General features: G+C 42.1%; 3 protein-coding genes across 3 annotated transcripts; 2 read left to right on the forward strand and 1 right to left on the reverse strand.

The window, feature by feature from the left end:
* Window positions 1–2,435: 2,435 nt before the first annotated feature.
* exoc8 (exocyst complex component 8) lies at window positions 2,436–4,807 on the reverse strand. The gene has a single exon (XM_060883453.1). It carries the CDS (start codon window positions 4,719–4,721, stop codon window positions 2,670–2,672), a length of 2,052 nt encoding a protein of 683 aa, XP_060739436.1. The 5' UTR covers window positions 4,722–4,807; the 3' UTR covers window positions 2,436–2,669.
* Window positions 4,808–5,357: 550 nt separating this feature from the next.
* On the forward strand, window positions 5,358–9,538 carry sprtn (SprT-like N-terminal domain). Its single transcript, XM_060883870.1, has 5 exons — window positions 5,358–5,935; window positions 6,029–6,128; window positions 6,211–6,339; window positions 6,420–6,714; window positions 7,280–9,538. The coding sequence occupies exons 1-5, from the start codon at window positions 5,613–5,615 to the stop codon at window positions 8,476–8,478; spliced, it is 2,046 nt and encodes a 681-aa protein (XP_060739853.1). The 5' UTR covers window positions 5,358–5,612; the 3' UTR covers window positions 8,479–9,538.
* Window positions 9,539–10,740: 1,202 nt separating this feature from the next.
* Window positions 10,741–15,542, forward strand: fam89a (family with sequence similarity 89 member A). The gene is made up of 2 exons (XM_060883803.1): window positions 10,741–11,347; window positions 12,658–15,542. The coding sequence occupies exons 1-2, from the start codon at window positions 11,096–11,098 to the stop codon at window positions 12,919–12,921; spliced, it is 516 nt and encodes a 171-aa protein (XP_060739786.1). The 5' UTR covers window positions 10,741–11,095; the 3' UTR covers window positions 12,922–15,542.
* Window positions 15,543–15,645: the final 103 nt, after the last annotated feature.

Consider the following 15,645-nt stretch of genomic DNA (forward strand, 5'->3'; position numbering starts at 1 on the left):
TGGTGTGGTGTGGTGTGGTGAGGTGGTGTGGTGAGGTGAGATGAGGTGTGGTGTGGTGAGTTGAGGTGAGGTTAGGTGAGATGAGGTGGTGTGGTGTGGAGAGGTGAGGTGGTGTGGTGTGGTGTGGTGTGGTGAGGTGGTGTGGTGTGGTGAGGTGAGATGAGGTGTGGTGTGGTGAGTTGAGGTGAGATGAGGTGGTGTGGTATGGTGAGGTGTGGTGAGGTAAGGTGAGGTGATGGTATTTCCACTAGTATTCAAGAAGCGCTGCTTAATCCACTAAAATATGGACTCAAGAAACCCTATAAATAAAGAAAGGAAGCAAATCATCTGCCTTTGTAATATAATTTATGATTTTAATTCTATATTTTTTATTTCATTGATTTTTGAAATATTGGCCATGTAATTAGAAATGAATATTCTATATTTAATGATTAGGGTGTGGAAAGAAATATTCTCATAATTAATGTGAATTCATTTCTGCTTCATTACATAGTTCCAGGCTCTGTTTATATACAGTATGTACAGCTACAGAAATAAGCAAGATTCACTAGAAAGGTGAAAGTGTTTTGTTTTGTCCTCTTTCACAGGAACCAATTAGTGCTCAAGCTTTTTTTATCCGAAGCCTCCTTCGCTTCAGAGGGATTATCTAATCCGGCCGAACAAAGCGCACAGAGATTAAAGTGTCAGAATTAACAGGCGGAAAATAAGCAGAAGGAAAAGACATGGGGTATTTTAAACTGGAAAATTGTGCAAAGAATTTGGCTGTTTTAATTAAAACAAAAGAAAAAGCAGAGAAATAGTGTAAGCATTTTAAATTGATATTAATTTATTCATTTATGGGGTTTTTAAGATAAGATATTCCTTTATTCGTCCCACAATGGGGAAATTTCTCTGTTACAGCAGCAAAAAATATATATATATATATATATATATATATATATATATATATATATATAAGAATAAAGACATAATATAATATACAGTATATACAAAAACAAAAATGGATATTTATTTATTTATATTTATTCAGGTAACTATCACAACCACAGAAATATGATAAGTATTTTCTGTAAGAAGAAAATAAAATTCATGTTCAAATTCATTTGACATTTATTATGTCGCTTTGTAGAAGCCAACATTCTGTTTTCCTATTTCAGCTTAGACAAAAATTTATAACATTTATAAAATATAAAATGCAGCAAATTCGGATATGTTGTAGACCCTGGTCTGAAGTTTGTTGCTATTCCTTTTCTAAGCGATCTGAGTACCGGTACTTCCGGTACCGGGTCTCAAAGTGGCCTTTTTCCCCATAGACTCCCATTCTAAACTTTGGAGGTTTATAACTCCGGAAGCTTTCGAACTATCTACACCAAACTCGGCCAGTTCCTTTAGGGTGAGACTCTGAACAAACTTTAAAATTGGTGTAAATATAAATATAAAGGCCAGGACCGACTGGCCTTTGGATTGTCCCGCAGCCCCGCCCCCAATATATGCAAAATCAAAAAACCTTTTACAACATGGACATGTGACATATCAAAACACTCAGAACAATGAGGGGAACGTCCTCACATGTATTCTGATGTGACGTCACGTGAAAATAAAAAAATTTGCACAACATGGGCATGTGACATACAGTATCAAAACACTCAGCACAATGAGAAGAACTTCCTCAGGAGTATTCGGATGACATCACACGCTCATCTCCACTTGCCTCCAAATGTTTTGTCATCCTATCTTTCTGTCCACTTGCCTCCAAAAGTAACACTGACCCTTATGTCCACTCGCACTTGCCTCGTCAAAGCCAACATCAAAGTTTGTCGCGATGAACTTTACAAATCTAGTTTCTTATGTGTCTTATTTTTCAAATGCATTTAGACTTAAAATGTATAGTTATTTATTATGTTTGAAATATTCTGAATATTTTTAGCTTTTAGTGTGTGTAGATTTTCTGTGGATTCTGTTAGTTTTTAATTTGTTTTTTTTTTTTTGGTTTGATTTTTAATTTAAAACAATTTTTTGAGTATTGGGAAATTAAGTATTGTGAATAAAACACTTAGAATTGATCCATTAGAATTTTTTTTTTTTGAGTGACAATTTTTGAAACTGAATCATTTTTGCTTCAAGTACCGATTGAAAGCGATTTTTGAGAGCTTTTATTTATAATATTTTTAGCATCTAAACTTTGCAGAAAAACACCCCATGCTCATTGAGACGGTGATAACACAGACTTAACAACCAAATCAGCGTTTTGTACAACGTTTCTATCTGTATGAGAAAATTCTTCACTGTTTCAGAAATAAGAACAGAAAAAATGTATAACTGTACATTTGTGTATGATTAAATGAAATCTTATAGTCTCTAGAAATCTCAATAATAATATTGTTTTGGAGATGAGATAGAAATGTTAAGCACTCAGGACAAATAAAAAGCATCGATTTCTTCAATGATTTTAATGTGTTACACAGAATTGATATACAGTCAGAGGTAAAACAAACAAACAAACAAATGCAGAGGAAATGTATTTAAAGTAGAAAGTAATAAAATCTCCACATTAGGAGTGCAATGAGATCATAAAAAGGAATTGGTGAAACTTAGTGTGTGAAGTGTGTGTGAAATGCAGTGTAAATTGTTTGTGAACACTTCAGTAGTTGTATTAAGTCCTAAGCCGGTCACACCAGAGACGTGGTGCTCTCCGGATTCACCCTGACCGAGCGCGAGCTCTTCCTCAGGTCCTGCAGCTGCTTGGCTGGTTTGCCCACTCCTTCCTCGAACCTGAGCTCCACCACAGGAAGCACAGTCTCGTGTAGGAACGCAGCATTCTGCAGGATGAAGGATTTCTTCTCTGACTCCTGCTCGCAGCGCAGGCTGTAGTCCACGTGCTGAACGGCCACCAGGATTATCTCCCGGAGGCTCTCGAGGAACACCATGTGCAGCTCGGGGAAGTAGAGTTTCAGCCCTTCCTCCAGGAAAGCCATCATCTGCTTGGTAAAGGCCACCACGGTGTAACTGAGGTTCACCCAGCAGTCGTCACCTGTGTACTGGTTGAAGGTGGAGAGGCCGCAGCTCCGCATCTCATCCTTGAGTTTGGCCAGAGCTTCAGGGGTCATCAGGTTCATTCTTCTCCACATCTCCTCCGAGTTGCGGTGTTTGGTGGCCTCGATGATGACATCTTTCTGGCTCTGTAAAGCCGCCTTTATGTCCTTGACCAGCAGCGACTGCAGGATGAAGGTCAGGTCCAGGCCGATGTCGCTCAACTGCCTGCAGTGCTCTCCGGCCAGCTTGACGCACTCGGCGGCCGTAGACAAGCTCTCTTTGCTGTCGAACACCTGCTTGCTGAATGTGTCTGCGAACATTCGCATTGCAGACCGAGACCAAACCACGAATGCAGAGTAGCAACCTGTGTCGCCTGCGAAGTCGGTCTCGAACTCTCGAGCCGTCTCGAGGAGACCAGTGAAGAATACGTTGCAAAGCTTTTGGATGTACAGCAACGTAGCACCTTCTATGCGCAGCTGCCGGATGGCCGTGTGCACCGCAGCAGCGCGGTTCTTCAAGAACAGTTCGCAGGCTTTGGTGGACTGGCCCAGCCGGATGAGCTGCGAGACGGCACGCCGAGTCGCTTTAGGTCCGCCACGCAACGAGCGATCGGGTGACAACTCAAACACCAAGACCTCTGTCAGCTGCCGCACACGCTCCTCCACTTTCCCTCTGAGATCTTTGACCTTCGGGGTCACCGGCTGATCCTTCAGGTACTCGTTCAGCTTCTGCAAAAGATCCACAGCACCCTCAAAATCCCTCTGTGCGATGCAAACATCGAGGTCCTCCGGAAGCTCTTGGATCCACTCTGGACTCAAGTCCACGATCTCTTCGGTATCCAAAGCTTCCTCTTCTTCGAAGGGATTGGTGGGAACCTCAGGTCTGACCGGCGACTTGGGAACCTCCTCTTCTTTTTTGTTCCGGTCTTTGGCTTTCATTTTCTTGGTCTCTTCCAAGATCTCCAGCCACTCTTTCTTGATCTTGCTGTTTTCTGCTTGAAAAATGCGGCTGTCTGGGAACATCAGGATCTTAAACATGTCCTTCATGGGAGGGTTGTCCTTCACGTTAACAACGGCGAAGCTCTCCAGTTCGTACAAAGCGTTGTATTTGTACTTGATCGTTCCGCGCCTGTTCGCGAGCCACGTTGCAATCAGGAGGCAGTCGTTCATCAGAAACGCGTGCACCTTCTGTATCTGAGACATGTTGTCCGCGTCATACTCGAACAGATCTCCGTTGTAGACCAGATACCTGCCAGGAGTCTCCATGATGTTCTTACAGCCTTCCACTTTCTCCAGCAGCGTGGTCAAGGTTCTCTGCTTGACTTCCTCGGTCTCTTTGGGGAAGGCCGTGAGCATTTCTTTGGCAGCTTCATCCTTGTCTGTTGACAGCAAGGCCTGGGTGATGCTCTCCATGATGCTCTTCTGCTCAGTCAGGATGTGGCTCAGCTGATACATCTCACTCTCCAGGTACGAGATCTCTTTCGCAGTCTCAATAAACTGCCTGTAATTCTTGTAGACGTTCTTCTTCAGGTTCTGCGCGGTCTCGTCAGCTAGAGTTTGGATCTTCTGACGGTGTTCTTGTAAATCTCTGTCTCCATCAGACTGCTGAGAGAGCTGCTTCACGTAATTCTGAGGCTCGAAATTCGCCGACTCTAACTGTTTACGCAGCCTGTTGCCGGTGTCCGCCATTTTAACGTCCGTCTTGTCAAATCTAGGCTGTTGTTTTCATCCCGCAGCGACTCTTCCTCACCCGGTAGCGAGTGAATCGACTCCTGGTTACGTCACAGCACAAAAATAAAGTGGTCAACCAGAAAGCTGCACGGGAATGAATAAAAAAAACCCGCACTAGTAGGAAAAATCCACTAAATTTGTAATAATAATATATTATATTCCATAGTTTATTATGTCATTTATTTTAGAGTAAACAATGTATAGATTTAAAGTACAATCTTTACTTTTTGTAAAAAAAATTTTGTACAACAACGCAGAAATATACACTTTGTTGTTAAATATTTTGACGTATACCAAAATAAAAACAACAGCAAGACAGCAGACAAACATAAAAAAAACGTTAAAAAAAACCTTTATTGTTATTATTATAACTCGTACGTTTTATAGATTTTTTTTTTAAATTTCTCTTCCCGTGTAACTGCATAGTCGGCCAACCTTTTAACCCCTATCTCGGGCTGTGTTTCAAATAGCATCTTAGACCCTACGTCCTTTCCCTAAGTCTGCACTTGCTGTGACGTCATCAACAGTGTGATCCTATTGGTGAAAACGTCCCTCGAGTCGTCGAGTTTAAAAAAAAAAAAAACGGGGGATTGGGACGCGAGCAGGCGGAGTGAACGTTAAAGCGTCCGGTTAGCTGTTTGCTAGTTTTTAGTCCATTTATACGTCTTAACGGTTTTAATACAGATTTTAACGTTTGTTTTAATGAGAATCCGCGGGTAAAGTGATAGAAATATGCAGAATTGTGCGGTAATGGAGTTTAAAAACGAAACTAAACCAAACACAGAACCATGCTAACTAGCTAACAGCTAACTAGCTAATAAGCTAATATTTAGTAAACAGCAGGTAAAAATGGCGGATGAGGATTTCTTGCTGGCTTTGCAGCTGCAGGAACAGTTTGATAAGGAAGTGTCGGCTGTGTGGAGCGACGACAACACTGACAGCTGTCCTGTAAGCAAAAAGCGTAAAGTGGAGACGTGTGACTTTAGTGTGCGGTCGTGTGACTTTAGTGTGGGGTCGTGTTCACGTCCTGACAGCCTGTCTATAGTGGACGAGTCGTGGGAGATGCTGGACCCCAATCCAGATGTTCGTGCCATGTTCCTGCAGTTCAACGAGATGTTCTTCTGGGGGAAACTCAGCGGGGTTGAAGTTAAATGGAGTCCTAGGATGACTCTGTAAGTTCCTGGTTCTCCACAACATCTGTATGTTCATCTTCTGTCCTTCTGAACCTTATCAGAGATCGTGCCTTTACGTTATATTTGTTCCAGATGTGCCGGCGTGTGCTCGTACGAAGGCAGAGGAGGTCTGTGTTCGATCCGTCTCAGCGAACCTCTTCTAAAACTCAGACCTCGGAAAGACCTGGTGGAGGTTAGGTCCAAAACGCGGACGCAACACGTGAACACGACGTGTCTGTTTTTTTTCTCACCGTTTTTCTTATCCGTATCCTCAGACGCTCCTGCACGAAATGATCCACGCCCTGCTGTTCGTGACGCAGAACAACCGAGACCGGGACGGACACGGACCAGAGTTCTGCAAACACATGAACCGAATAAACCAAGCCAGTGGAACCAAAATCTCAGTAAGTGTTTATTCCGTGCTCATATACGACGTACTGTACATGCCTGGCCCTTTCGATACAATAAAAATCTTTCTTCTCAGATCTATCACTCCTTCCATGACGAAGTGGACGTGTACCGGCAACACTGGTGGCGCTGTAACGGGCCGTGTCAGAACCGCAAGCCGTTTTTCGGCTACGTGAAGAGGGCGATGAACCGAGCGCCGTCACACAGAGACCCGTGGTGGGAGGACCATAGGAGAACGTGTGGAGGAACGTACACTAAGATCAAGGAGCCAGAGAATTACGGGAAGAAGGGGAAGAGCGAGGAGGAGAAGAAAGACAAGAATGCGTTGAAGAAGTCTGGGGGCAAAATGAAAGCAGCTGGAAGCACTGAAGGTGAAACGCCTTGATTATCTATACAGGATAAAGTCATTATCACTAGATCACTAGATCAGCCACTCCCACAAGATAGAAAATAAGCAACAGGTCACACCCCCAAAATACAAAACAAGCAAAAGGCCACACCCACAAGCCAGCCACACCTACAAGATACAACACAATTAAAAGGCCACACCCATAAGTGGCCAAAGTGCAGTTCGCTGCATGCTGACAGGAAGCAATCTACAAGCAACTTGCTAATACATTTTCACTTTCACTTGTTCGCTTCAACCAAGGCGTGTACTCAGCACTGATCAGAGTAGATGTGCGTTAGTCAGCTGGACCTGATGGCTTACCCGGGTGTGTGTTCAGGACATGTGCTGTCCATGTGCATGTCTTCACTGACATCTGTATATAAACTGTATATTATCTTGGTTACTGTTTTCCATACAGTGTACATAATGCACCATTTTATACAGACACATATAATTATCTTTTCCTTTTGTGTGTGTGTGTGTGTGTATTTACACAGAACAACATATTCTTCTGTATATGTAACTAGCACATATTCTTGTGCTTTTAGGCTCACGTTCTCAGGACATCAGGAACGTCATCCCTTTCAGCGGTAGAGGTATCGTTCTGGGTGGCAGCACACAGCCGTCAGCACCCGTACAGAACCCGCCCATCCAAAGTCCCACCCGCTCACCGAAACCTCTACAGGAACCGGTTCGAACTTCACCAGCTGACCTCAGATCACCCTACAGCAGCACCACCGCTCTTCCTAAAAAGTCCATCAGCAACCACAAAGCCTTTGTCAACATCAACGGTTCTCCTGTCAGAGTCACAAAGACCAACGGCAGCTTAATGAGACCGAAACAGACCACGGTTCAGGATCTTTTCAAGACCGCAATCCTGAAATCACCAAAGAAAACGAATCCGTCAGAACCAAAGCGAGTGTCTGATACGCCAGCATTAGAAACTGCCTTAAATCTAAACTCTGCTAAAACTGGCATGGTTAATAAGAGCTCCTCAAACATCTCAGGTTCTGCTGGATCACCATTTTCTAAATACTTTGTTAGTGCTAAGAGCACCGGAACCGGATCTCCAGGTCAGATCAAACCAGGAAACGCTGCTCCGGGATTCACTTCATGGAACTTCAGAAGCAGCAAAGGTTCTGCATCTGCAAGCTCAGGTTCTGGTCCCACCTCTACCAACATTCCAACTTCTAATTCTATACACTCTGAAAGCCTCAGACATCCAGGCACGTATTCTACACAGTTCGGCAGCCCCAAAGGACCCGGAAGTGAAATTCGAGGTTTCAGTTCTACAACGTTTATCAAGTCAGAATCGAGTGTTTCAAATTCCAGTTCAAGACAGTTTGGAAGCCAGAACATTTCTGGAACTGGATCGTCAGCTTCTCCCAGCATTCCAAGCTCCAATTCAAGACTCTCAGGAAGTCCAGAGAAATCCGGATCCTTCATGTCCACCTCCAGAAGTCCTCACAGACCAGGATCTGCTGCTGGAGGGAGGAAAAGATGGCGAGAAGACAGGATTTCTGCACACATCTTTGATTTCTTCCAGCGATCTTCCCCTTCTTCCTCCTCTTCCTTGGTCTCCAGGGAGCATATAGAGGAAAGAACTGGTGCTGTGTTGTCTGCAGGGGCATCAGGAGTGGGTAATACCCTCCACAGCTCTGCTGCCCTCACTGTGACCTGCCCTGTGTGCCAGAGCAAAGTGCCCGAGTCCCAAATTAACCAACATCTCGACTCCTGTCTGACGTGACCATAATAGAAAAGCCTGGACAGTTAGTATGTCTCTTTTGTGTGTGTGTGTGTGGTAAAACACTCAGGACTGCTGTGTGGAATAACACAAAGACACAAAGGGTTTTATTTAAAAACTGACATTCAGTTCAAGCTTCTCTGAATCTGAATTGGAGTAAATTAGAATATTTTAATAATCACACAAGCAAAAAGGTTGCGTGAAAGCAGAGAAGGTCGAAAACGTCTTCGTTAAGGTCATTCATTAGTCAGAAATGCAGCGAAGGTACAGTATAACAAACATAACATAACGAATCGTTTCCTACAGTCGAGCCGATTCAGAGTCAACTCGTTTTCTCACTGCAGTGAAGTTCACCTTGAAGTGTGGGTTCCACCCAAATGCTGATGGTGTGAAATTACCAAAGATCGATCAATCTTTTTTTTTTTTTTTTTTTTTTTTGCCCCAGAGAGCATCAGGTTCATCACTGAGCAAGTGTCCTGATTGGACAGCCTCGCAGTGATCGACAGCACCAAGACATCCGTTTTCAAATATGGTGCTTCAGCGTTATCGGATTCCTCTCCATCTGTCGTAGTCAGACCAGAGCTCGGGTATTTCAACAAATCATCAATAACTCTCCTGCGCCGTCAGGGCGCGCTTCAGCTCAACTCCACCCTGAAGCATTATCATGTCTCCTTAATACTATTCAGTGAATCAGAGAGGAAAATGACTCCCAGGTGACACACACATCATTTTTTCCAGGTGTGACTTCAGCATGTCAGAGAATACATGATTCATGACTAGTGATTGTTTCCCAGCTGTTTTAGTGTTATTAAATCTTCTTGTTCAACACACAAGCTTTTAATTGAGATGTTATGACGGTGTTGCTGTTTTCAGCGTCATGATAATAGGTCAGTTATTACAGATATTTAGTTTTATTGTCTGGACAAGATGCTGCTAATTGTTACTCATGTTTTTTAAGGAAAACGATTCCAATAGCTGATCTAGAACACAGTGCTATAATTTATACTTCCTGTTTCTTTAGATTTTTGTATCAAGTCTGAATAAATATTTCTTCTAACTCTAACCATCTTCTTTGTTTCCTTTTTTGTTGCATGTATGACATTTGTAAGGGTTTGGAATGAAGATCTGGGAAAGATTTGATAACGGAGATGTTTCACAATCCCCAATTCTGATTCATGTTCACGATTGGAGACATGATCGGAGCTTCGCGTTCCTGCAGTGTTTAATCTGCTTTAACGGTTTTAGCGTCTGCAGCATACGATACGTTACGTTACGTTAATAAACGTAGTGCAGAATTAATGGCTTTGCTTATGATAAGTGTTCAGGCCATTCCATTTCTAATCAAGACTGAGGTAGAAACTCAGACATCTGACTGATCCTGGACTTCCTCTCCGCTGCATTGTCTTTTTGTTTGTACACACGTGTCTGGAAGTGAGCGCGGGGCCCCGACTCACTCTCACAATCAGTGTGTGTCGCTCCATGCTTTAGGGTTCCTCTGGGCTTTAACAATGCCCGGATCTGGCAGCTGTGTGTGTGTGTGTGTGTGTGTGTGTGTGTGTGTGTGTGTGTGTGTGTGTGTGTGAGATTGTACTGGCCACATGGCTCTCTCAATGCTTTGTCTCAGCCTGTGTGTCGCCTCACTGCCGGCCATCTGCTCGCTCCCACTGCCCTGACCTCAAACCCTGTAGGATCTCAGAGCTATAAGAGTCAAGGCTGTAACAGCTGACTTCATTCCTGCTGCACATTTTTAACAGCACTGAAATGACCGAAACGCCGAGAATGTGCCATGTGACAAAATACCATATCGCAAAAATAAAACTTGACATTTAACGACATCTATAAGAAGTTATTTTTTTTATTGAATATTAGAATTTTTATTTAATCAGGTATAAATGAAAACCAGATAAAAATAAATAAATAAATAGCAATATTTATTATAAAGAATTAATAAAAAAATAAAGACTTTCCTTTTTTTTTTTAGTTATAATGATTTTCTTTATATGTCTAATATTAAAATAAATAATGTCCAGATCACAAAAAAAAGGAATTTTGTGACAGAATTACAGTAAAGTTCAAAACCTGCAGCTTTATTCTGATTTTATTTTATGTTTTATGTGTTTTATTGACAGCAAATGAGATTTTATACTCATCTGACACGTGCACGCGTTTGTTTTGATCAACAAAATAAAAAAGAACTGAAGCGCTCATTAATATTCATGAGCTTGCGTTGCGTCATCCTAGGCCACGCCCAGTTTAGGAAACCGGAAGTGCCATGTCCGGACTGCAGCGCTTTAGCAGCTCGTTAGAAGAAGAAGAAGAAGAAGAAGAAGAGGAGGAAGAAGAAGAAGAAGAAGAAGAAGAAGAGTAGCTTCTCGGACGGGTTATGTTGTAATTTTATTTTTAAAACACCGGACATTTTGTTGTTTTGGTTACATGTGAACATGTTGTAAGGCAGTGACGTCACACAGCAGATTTGTTTCCCGTCAACAGTTTTATGTGTCGTGATTGTGTCGCGCTACCGTTGATGCTGTGGCTGACCCCGTCGTGAGCGCGTCGTGACCGCGTCGTGAGCGTGTTGTGGGTTTGTTTATTGGGGTGAATTCGGTGTCCCGGGTGAACGATGAACGGGAAGTCGTCGCACGGAGCTGCCAGCGGAGCTCCGGCCTGTATTGAGGGTCTGCCGCCGCTACCGAAGAGTCTGAGCGGCCTGCTGAACTCCAGCGGCGGGTCGTGGAGGGAGATCGAGAGGATGCACGCGAAGAAGGCCATGATCCAGGACGACCTGAGGAGAGGAGCGGCTCCGGGGGACCGGGCGGGGGCCAATAAACCCGCTAACCTGGACGCAGCGCTCGCACTGCTGAGGAAAGAGATGGTGAGAGACACATGTCATGTTTATGTCATGTTCTAGTCCTGTCCTTGTCCTGTTTATGTCATGTTCGAGTCCTGTTTATGTCCTGTTCTAGTCCGGGTCTAGTCCTGTTCATGTCCTCTTTATGTCATGTTTATGTCATGTTCTAGTCCTGTTTATGTCCTGTTCGTGTCCTGTCCTTGTCCTGTTTATGTCATGTTCTAGTCCTGTTTGTGTCATGTTTATATCCTGTTCTAGTCCGGGTCTAGTCCGTGTCTAGTCCTGTTAATGTCCTGTTCTAGTCATGTTCATGTCCTGTTCATGTCCTGTTCATGTCATGTTTGTTATGTTTATGTCATGTACATGTCTGACATTATTTAAAAATCCTCTTCTAATACATCTGCCTCAAAAAGCATCACTAAAAAACATCTCAAAAGTCTGACTCATCTCAATAGTTAGACATCTCAAAATTCTGACTTAAAAAAAGTCAAATACGTTATCTCAGAATTCTGTCTTTTATCTCAAAACGTTGCCTCAGTACTTTATCTAACGGTCTGATCATTTCTCAGATATCTTTTTGTCTCATGATCCTGACTGATGTAAAAAGCTGACAGTATTTAAAAATTCGTTACTATGACTACCGTCAGGTTTGTGGAACAACAGACTTAGTCACGATGGGCATGAACACTTGAGGTTTGGCTTTACAAACACAGAAATACTTCAGATGTTACATCATGTTTATGGAGCCTGAAAAAGTAACCGAACTCCTGAAAGATTTTTTTTTAAATAACTAAGAATTTTAAGATAACATTTAAATAGACAAAGTTGTTTTTTATTTAGATAAAACAGAATTAAACATGGGGGGCACGGTGGCTTAGTGGTTAGCACGTTTGCCTCACACTTCCAGGGTTGGGGGTTCGATTCCCGCCTCCACCTTGTGTGTGTGGACTTTGCATGTTCTCCCCGTGCCTCGGGGGTTTCCTCCGGGTACTCCGGTTTCCTCCCCCGGTCCAAAGACATGCATGGTAGGTTGATTGGCATCTCTGGAAAATTGTCCGTAGTGTGTGATTGCGTGAGTGAATGAGTGTGTGTGTGTGTGTGTGTGTGCCCTGTGATGGGTTGGCACTCCGTCCAGGGTGTATCCTGCCTTGATGCCCAATGACGCCTGAGATAGGCACAGGCTCCCCGTGACCCGAGGTAGTTCGGATAAGCGGTAGAAGATGAATAAATGAATGAATAATGAGTGAAAAGTTGAGGAGTCAGAAGTTTGGAGTCCCCGCCCCTCGTGAGTTAGCCCCGCCCCCATGAGCTAAACCCGCCTCCTCTTTGTCCAGGTGGGTTTGCGTCAGCAGGACATGTCCCTCCTGTGCCAGCTCTGGTCCCTGCACGAATCCATCCAGGAGTACAAGGGCAGCTGTCAGGAGGCGGGACCAGGAACCGACGCCTTGGACAACGGCTTCTTCGACGAGGACGACGAGTTCTACACAGACTCCGGCGTCACACCCACTGAAACCCCAGACGACAGCGAGGCCTCACCAGCCCGCAACGGGACATCAGTGGACACGTGGCTTAACGAGTCGTTCCGAATCGCGATATGAGAATCTGAAGCCGGATTAAGGGGCAGGGCCGTGATGCTGCTTCATTGTTTCATTTTTTTTGTTTTGTTTTTCTGTGTGCGGGTCTTTTTTTTATTTTTATTGATTTTTTTTTTTTTTTTTATCACCAGCAGACTTTTCTTTTCTATAGGAATATAAACCAAGATTATTTATTAATTATATAAACAGTATATAGCCGTTTTTCTGGGCATTTTAGAACTTTTATAGGACTTTATATAAGGGGCGGAGCTATATCTATATCAGTATCTATAGTATTCGCATTTATGCTAAAATTGTGTATCGAGGCTCTTGTTTTTGCAGGCTGAACTCTGGCATCAGAAATCCAGCAGACCGCCTTCCGGATCGAATCCGGGTCCTCAGACCATGTGAATGAACGCGACGCTGGAAAGTGGAAACACTACATAACATTTGTTACAGCCGATCGTTTTGGCAGATCCGTTATCTTTCCCCAAACCATTTCATTCAGTTCAGTCTGATCCACGGAGGACTAGCTGTCGGCTCACCTCCGGAGCCTCGGCCCGTGGGGTAATGTGTACTGTATATATCTAACTCCAGGTGTGTACGGTGTGACACAGCAGTGTTACTCTTCTCCTCTCATCCACAAAAAAGCTTTATATAAGAACCGAGGAACCTACGCAACCGGACACCTTTGAAACAAATCAGACATTTGACTCGGTCGGACTCAGTAAGGTTCACGTACACTAGCTCACGTTTTCTAAAATATTCCAGAGCAAACAAATATTATTAACCAAACTTATGCATATTAATAAGGGTGCTAGCGTGAAGTCTTCCTGCTTTTGGACATCGAATGAGTAATAAGTGCATGACGCCTTAATCCCATCACTTACACATGAACATCATGAACATGCAGACCAAAGACACGAGCAGTGTTTATAACGCAGCATGGGTTTGTTTAAACTCCTTTAGAACAGAGCTGGGCGATAAAACGAACATTTAGACATTCACTGGTGGAAAATCCTGATTGTTAGGACACAACACTAGATAATTAACAACTCCTTTTAAGAACAGATGCGAGAACTTGATCATGTGCACGAGACATAAAAAACTTCTCATTTTTTTAAATCCATTTTTTATTCATTTCGATTGAACGACGCTGTTATTCGAAGGCACTTTAACAACAAAAACCCTATAAACGTATAGAAATCGATGTAAAGATAAATCCGAGCGCGCCGAAGCATTTTCATTGGCTGCCAGGCTTTGCAAATAACCAATCAGAAAAGTTTCTGCTCTATTTAGCATCATTTTTTCTCCCATTTTTGTTCTCAATATAAAGTATTTGTTACTGTTTGAGATTCAATTCAGTGTATTATTCTGTCGTTAAAAAAGTCTATAGCAGGCGTGTGCTGATAAAACGATTTAATATGTTTAAAAAAAAAAGTTGTTTTTTTTAATTATTTGTTTACAATGTTGTTATAACGCGGTTTAAAATCAGTTTTGAAATTATTGTGTAGATTGTTGTACAAATTGTTTTTATTTTCTTTCTTGCATTGTGTTTACCCAAATTTGTTTTTAAATTTTAAGATATAATACACCTAAAACGCCGTGTTTTTAACACACAGTTTCGATCATATCATCCTAAAAAAAATAACTAGCTAAATATTTAAAATGAACAAAAGAATAAATGACATCATAAGAAGGCGAGAAGCCGAGAGAATTTTGCCGAGAGCTTATTGTGACGTTTCTGATTGATATCAAGTATTTTTCTTTTATTTTTTTCCTCTACAAATCTTCAAGAAGAATAAAGCGTTTCTTTTTTTATATAATAATGTTTTTTTTTTTGGTTACATAAAAATGTATACAAATTAAATCTAAAAAGGTGAGCTGCTCACCCCCCCCAACCCCCCATGTGTATGCATATGAATAATTAAGATTTATTTTTGAGAAACATTTTTTTTAACCAATCTTTGATGATATTTACCCAATATTTTACTTATTTTTTTTTTTAAATACATGACTTCATTTGGCAAAAAGAAACATTTTTTATATTGTGTTAATGCTAAACTACAGAGAGGAAAATATCATTAAATATTAATAAGGTTTATCAGCACATGTCTAAATGATTAAACACACAGGAGTCTCTCATGAAATGATTTCATTATTACACAGTGTCACTGTTTTACTGTTAATCTTATAATAATCATGGCGTGAACTCCGGACTCGACTCACAGCGCTCTCGTAACGCAGCGCTTCATCAATCAGCATGGATCACTAATAGTGCCTTTTTTCCAGGCCTGGTGTCAATCCCAGGCTTTTCTGCTGAAGCTTACGGATTGTCAGAAATTCCTCCTGAACGTTTTCTCACCAGTCGAATCGCATCGTATCGTATCGTCGTATCGAAGCCGTATTGAAGCTCTTGTTGCTCGGTGTGTGAATGTTGTATTCTGGAGTGTCACTAGTGCATCTGTTACTTTAACCTCAGTACAGACTAAAGGAGGAATAAAACACTTCACTTATCCAGAGGAAAACGTGCAGAATGACCTCAGTACCGGACATTTAATGGAAACATTTTTTATGCTTTTTTTCTTTTTTTCAACTTGTATTATTATTATTATTATTATTATTATTATTAAAGCAAAAATTTCAACCACAGTTCTGTTGTTTTCTTCAATCTGTTTGTGGTCAGAATGTGTGAGGATATATATATATATTTTTTTTTGTTTGTTTTTTTATTAAATGAAATATATA

Source organism: Tachysurus vachellii, chromosome 12, assembly GCF_030014155.1.
Source record: "Tachysurus vachellii isolate PV-2020 chromosome 12, HZAU_Pvac_v1, whole genome shotgun sequence".
In the NCBI taxonomy this organism is placed as follows: Eukaryota; Metazoa; Chordata; class Actinopteri; order Siluriformes; family Bagridae; genus Tachysurus; species Tachysurus vachellii.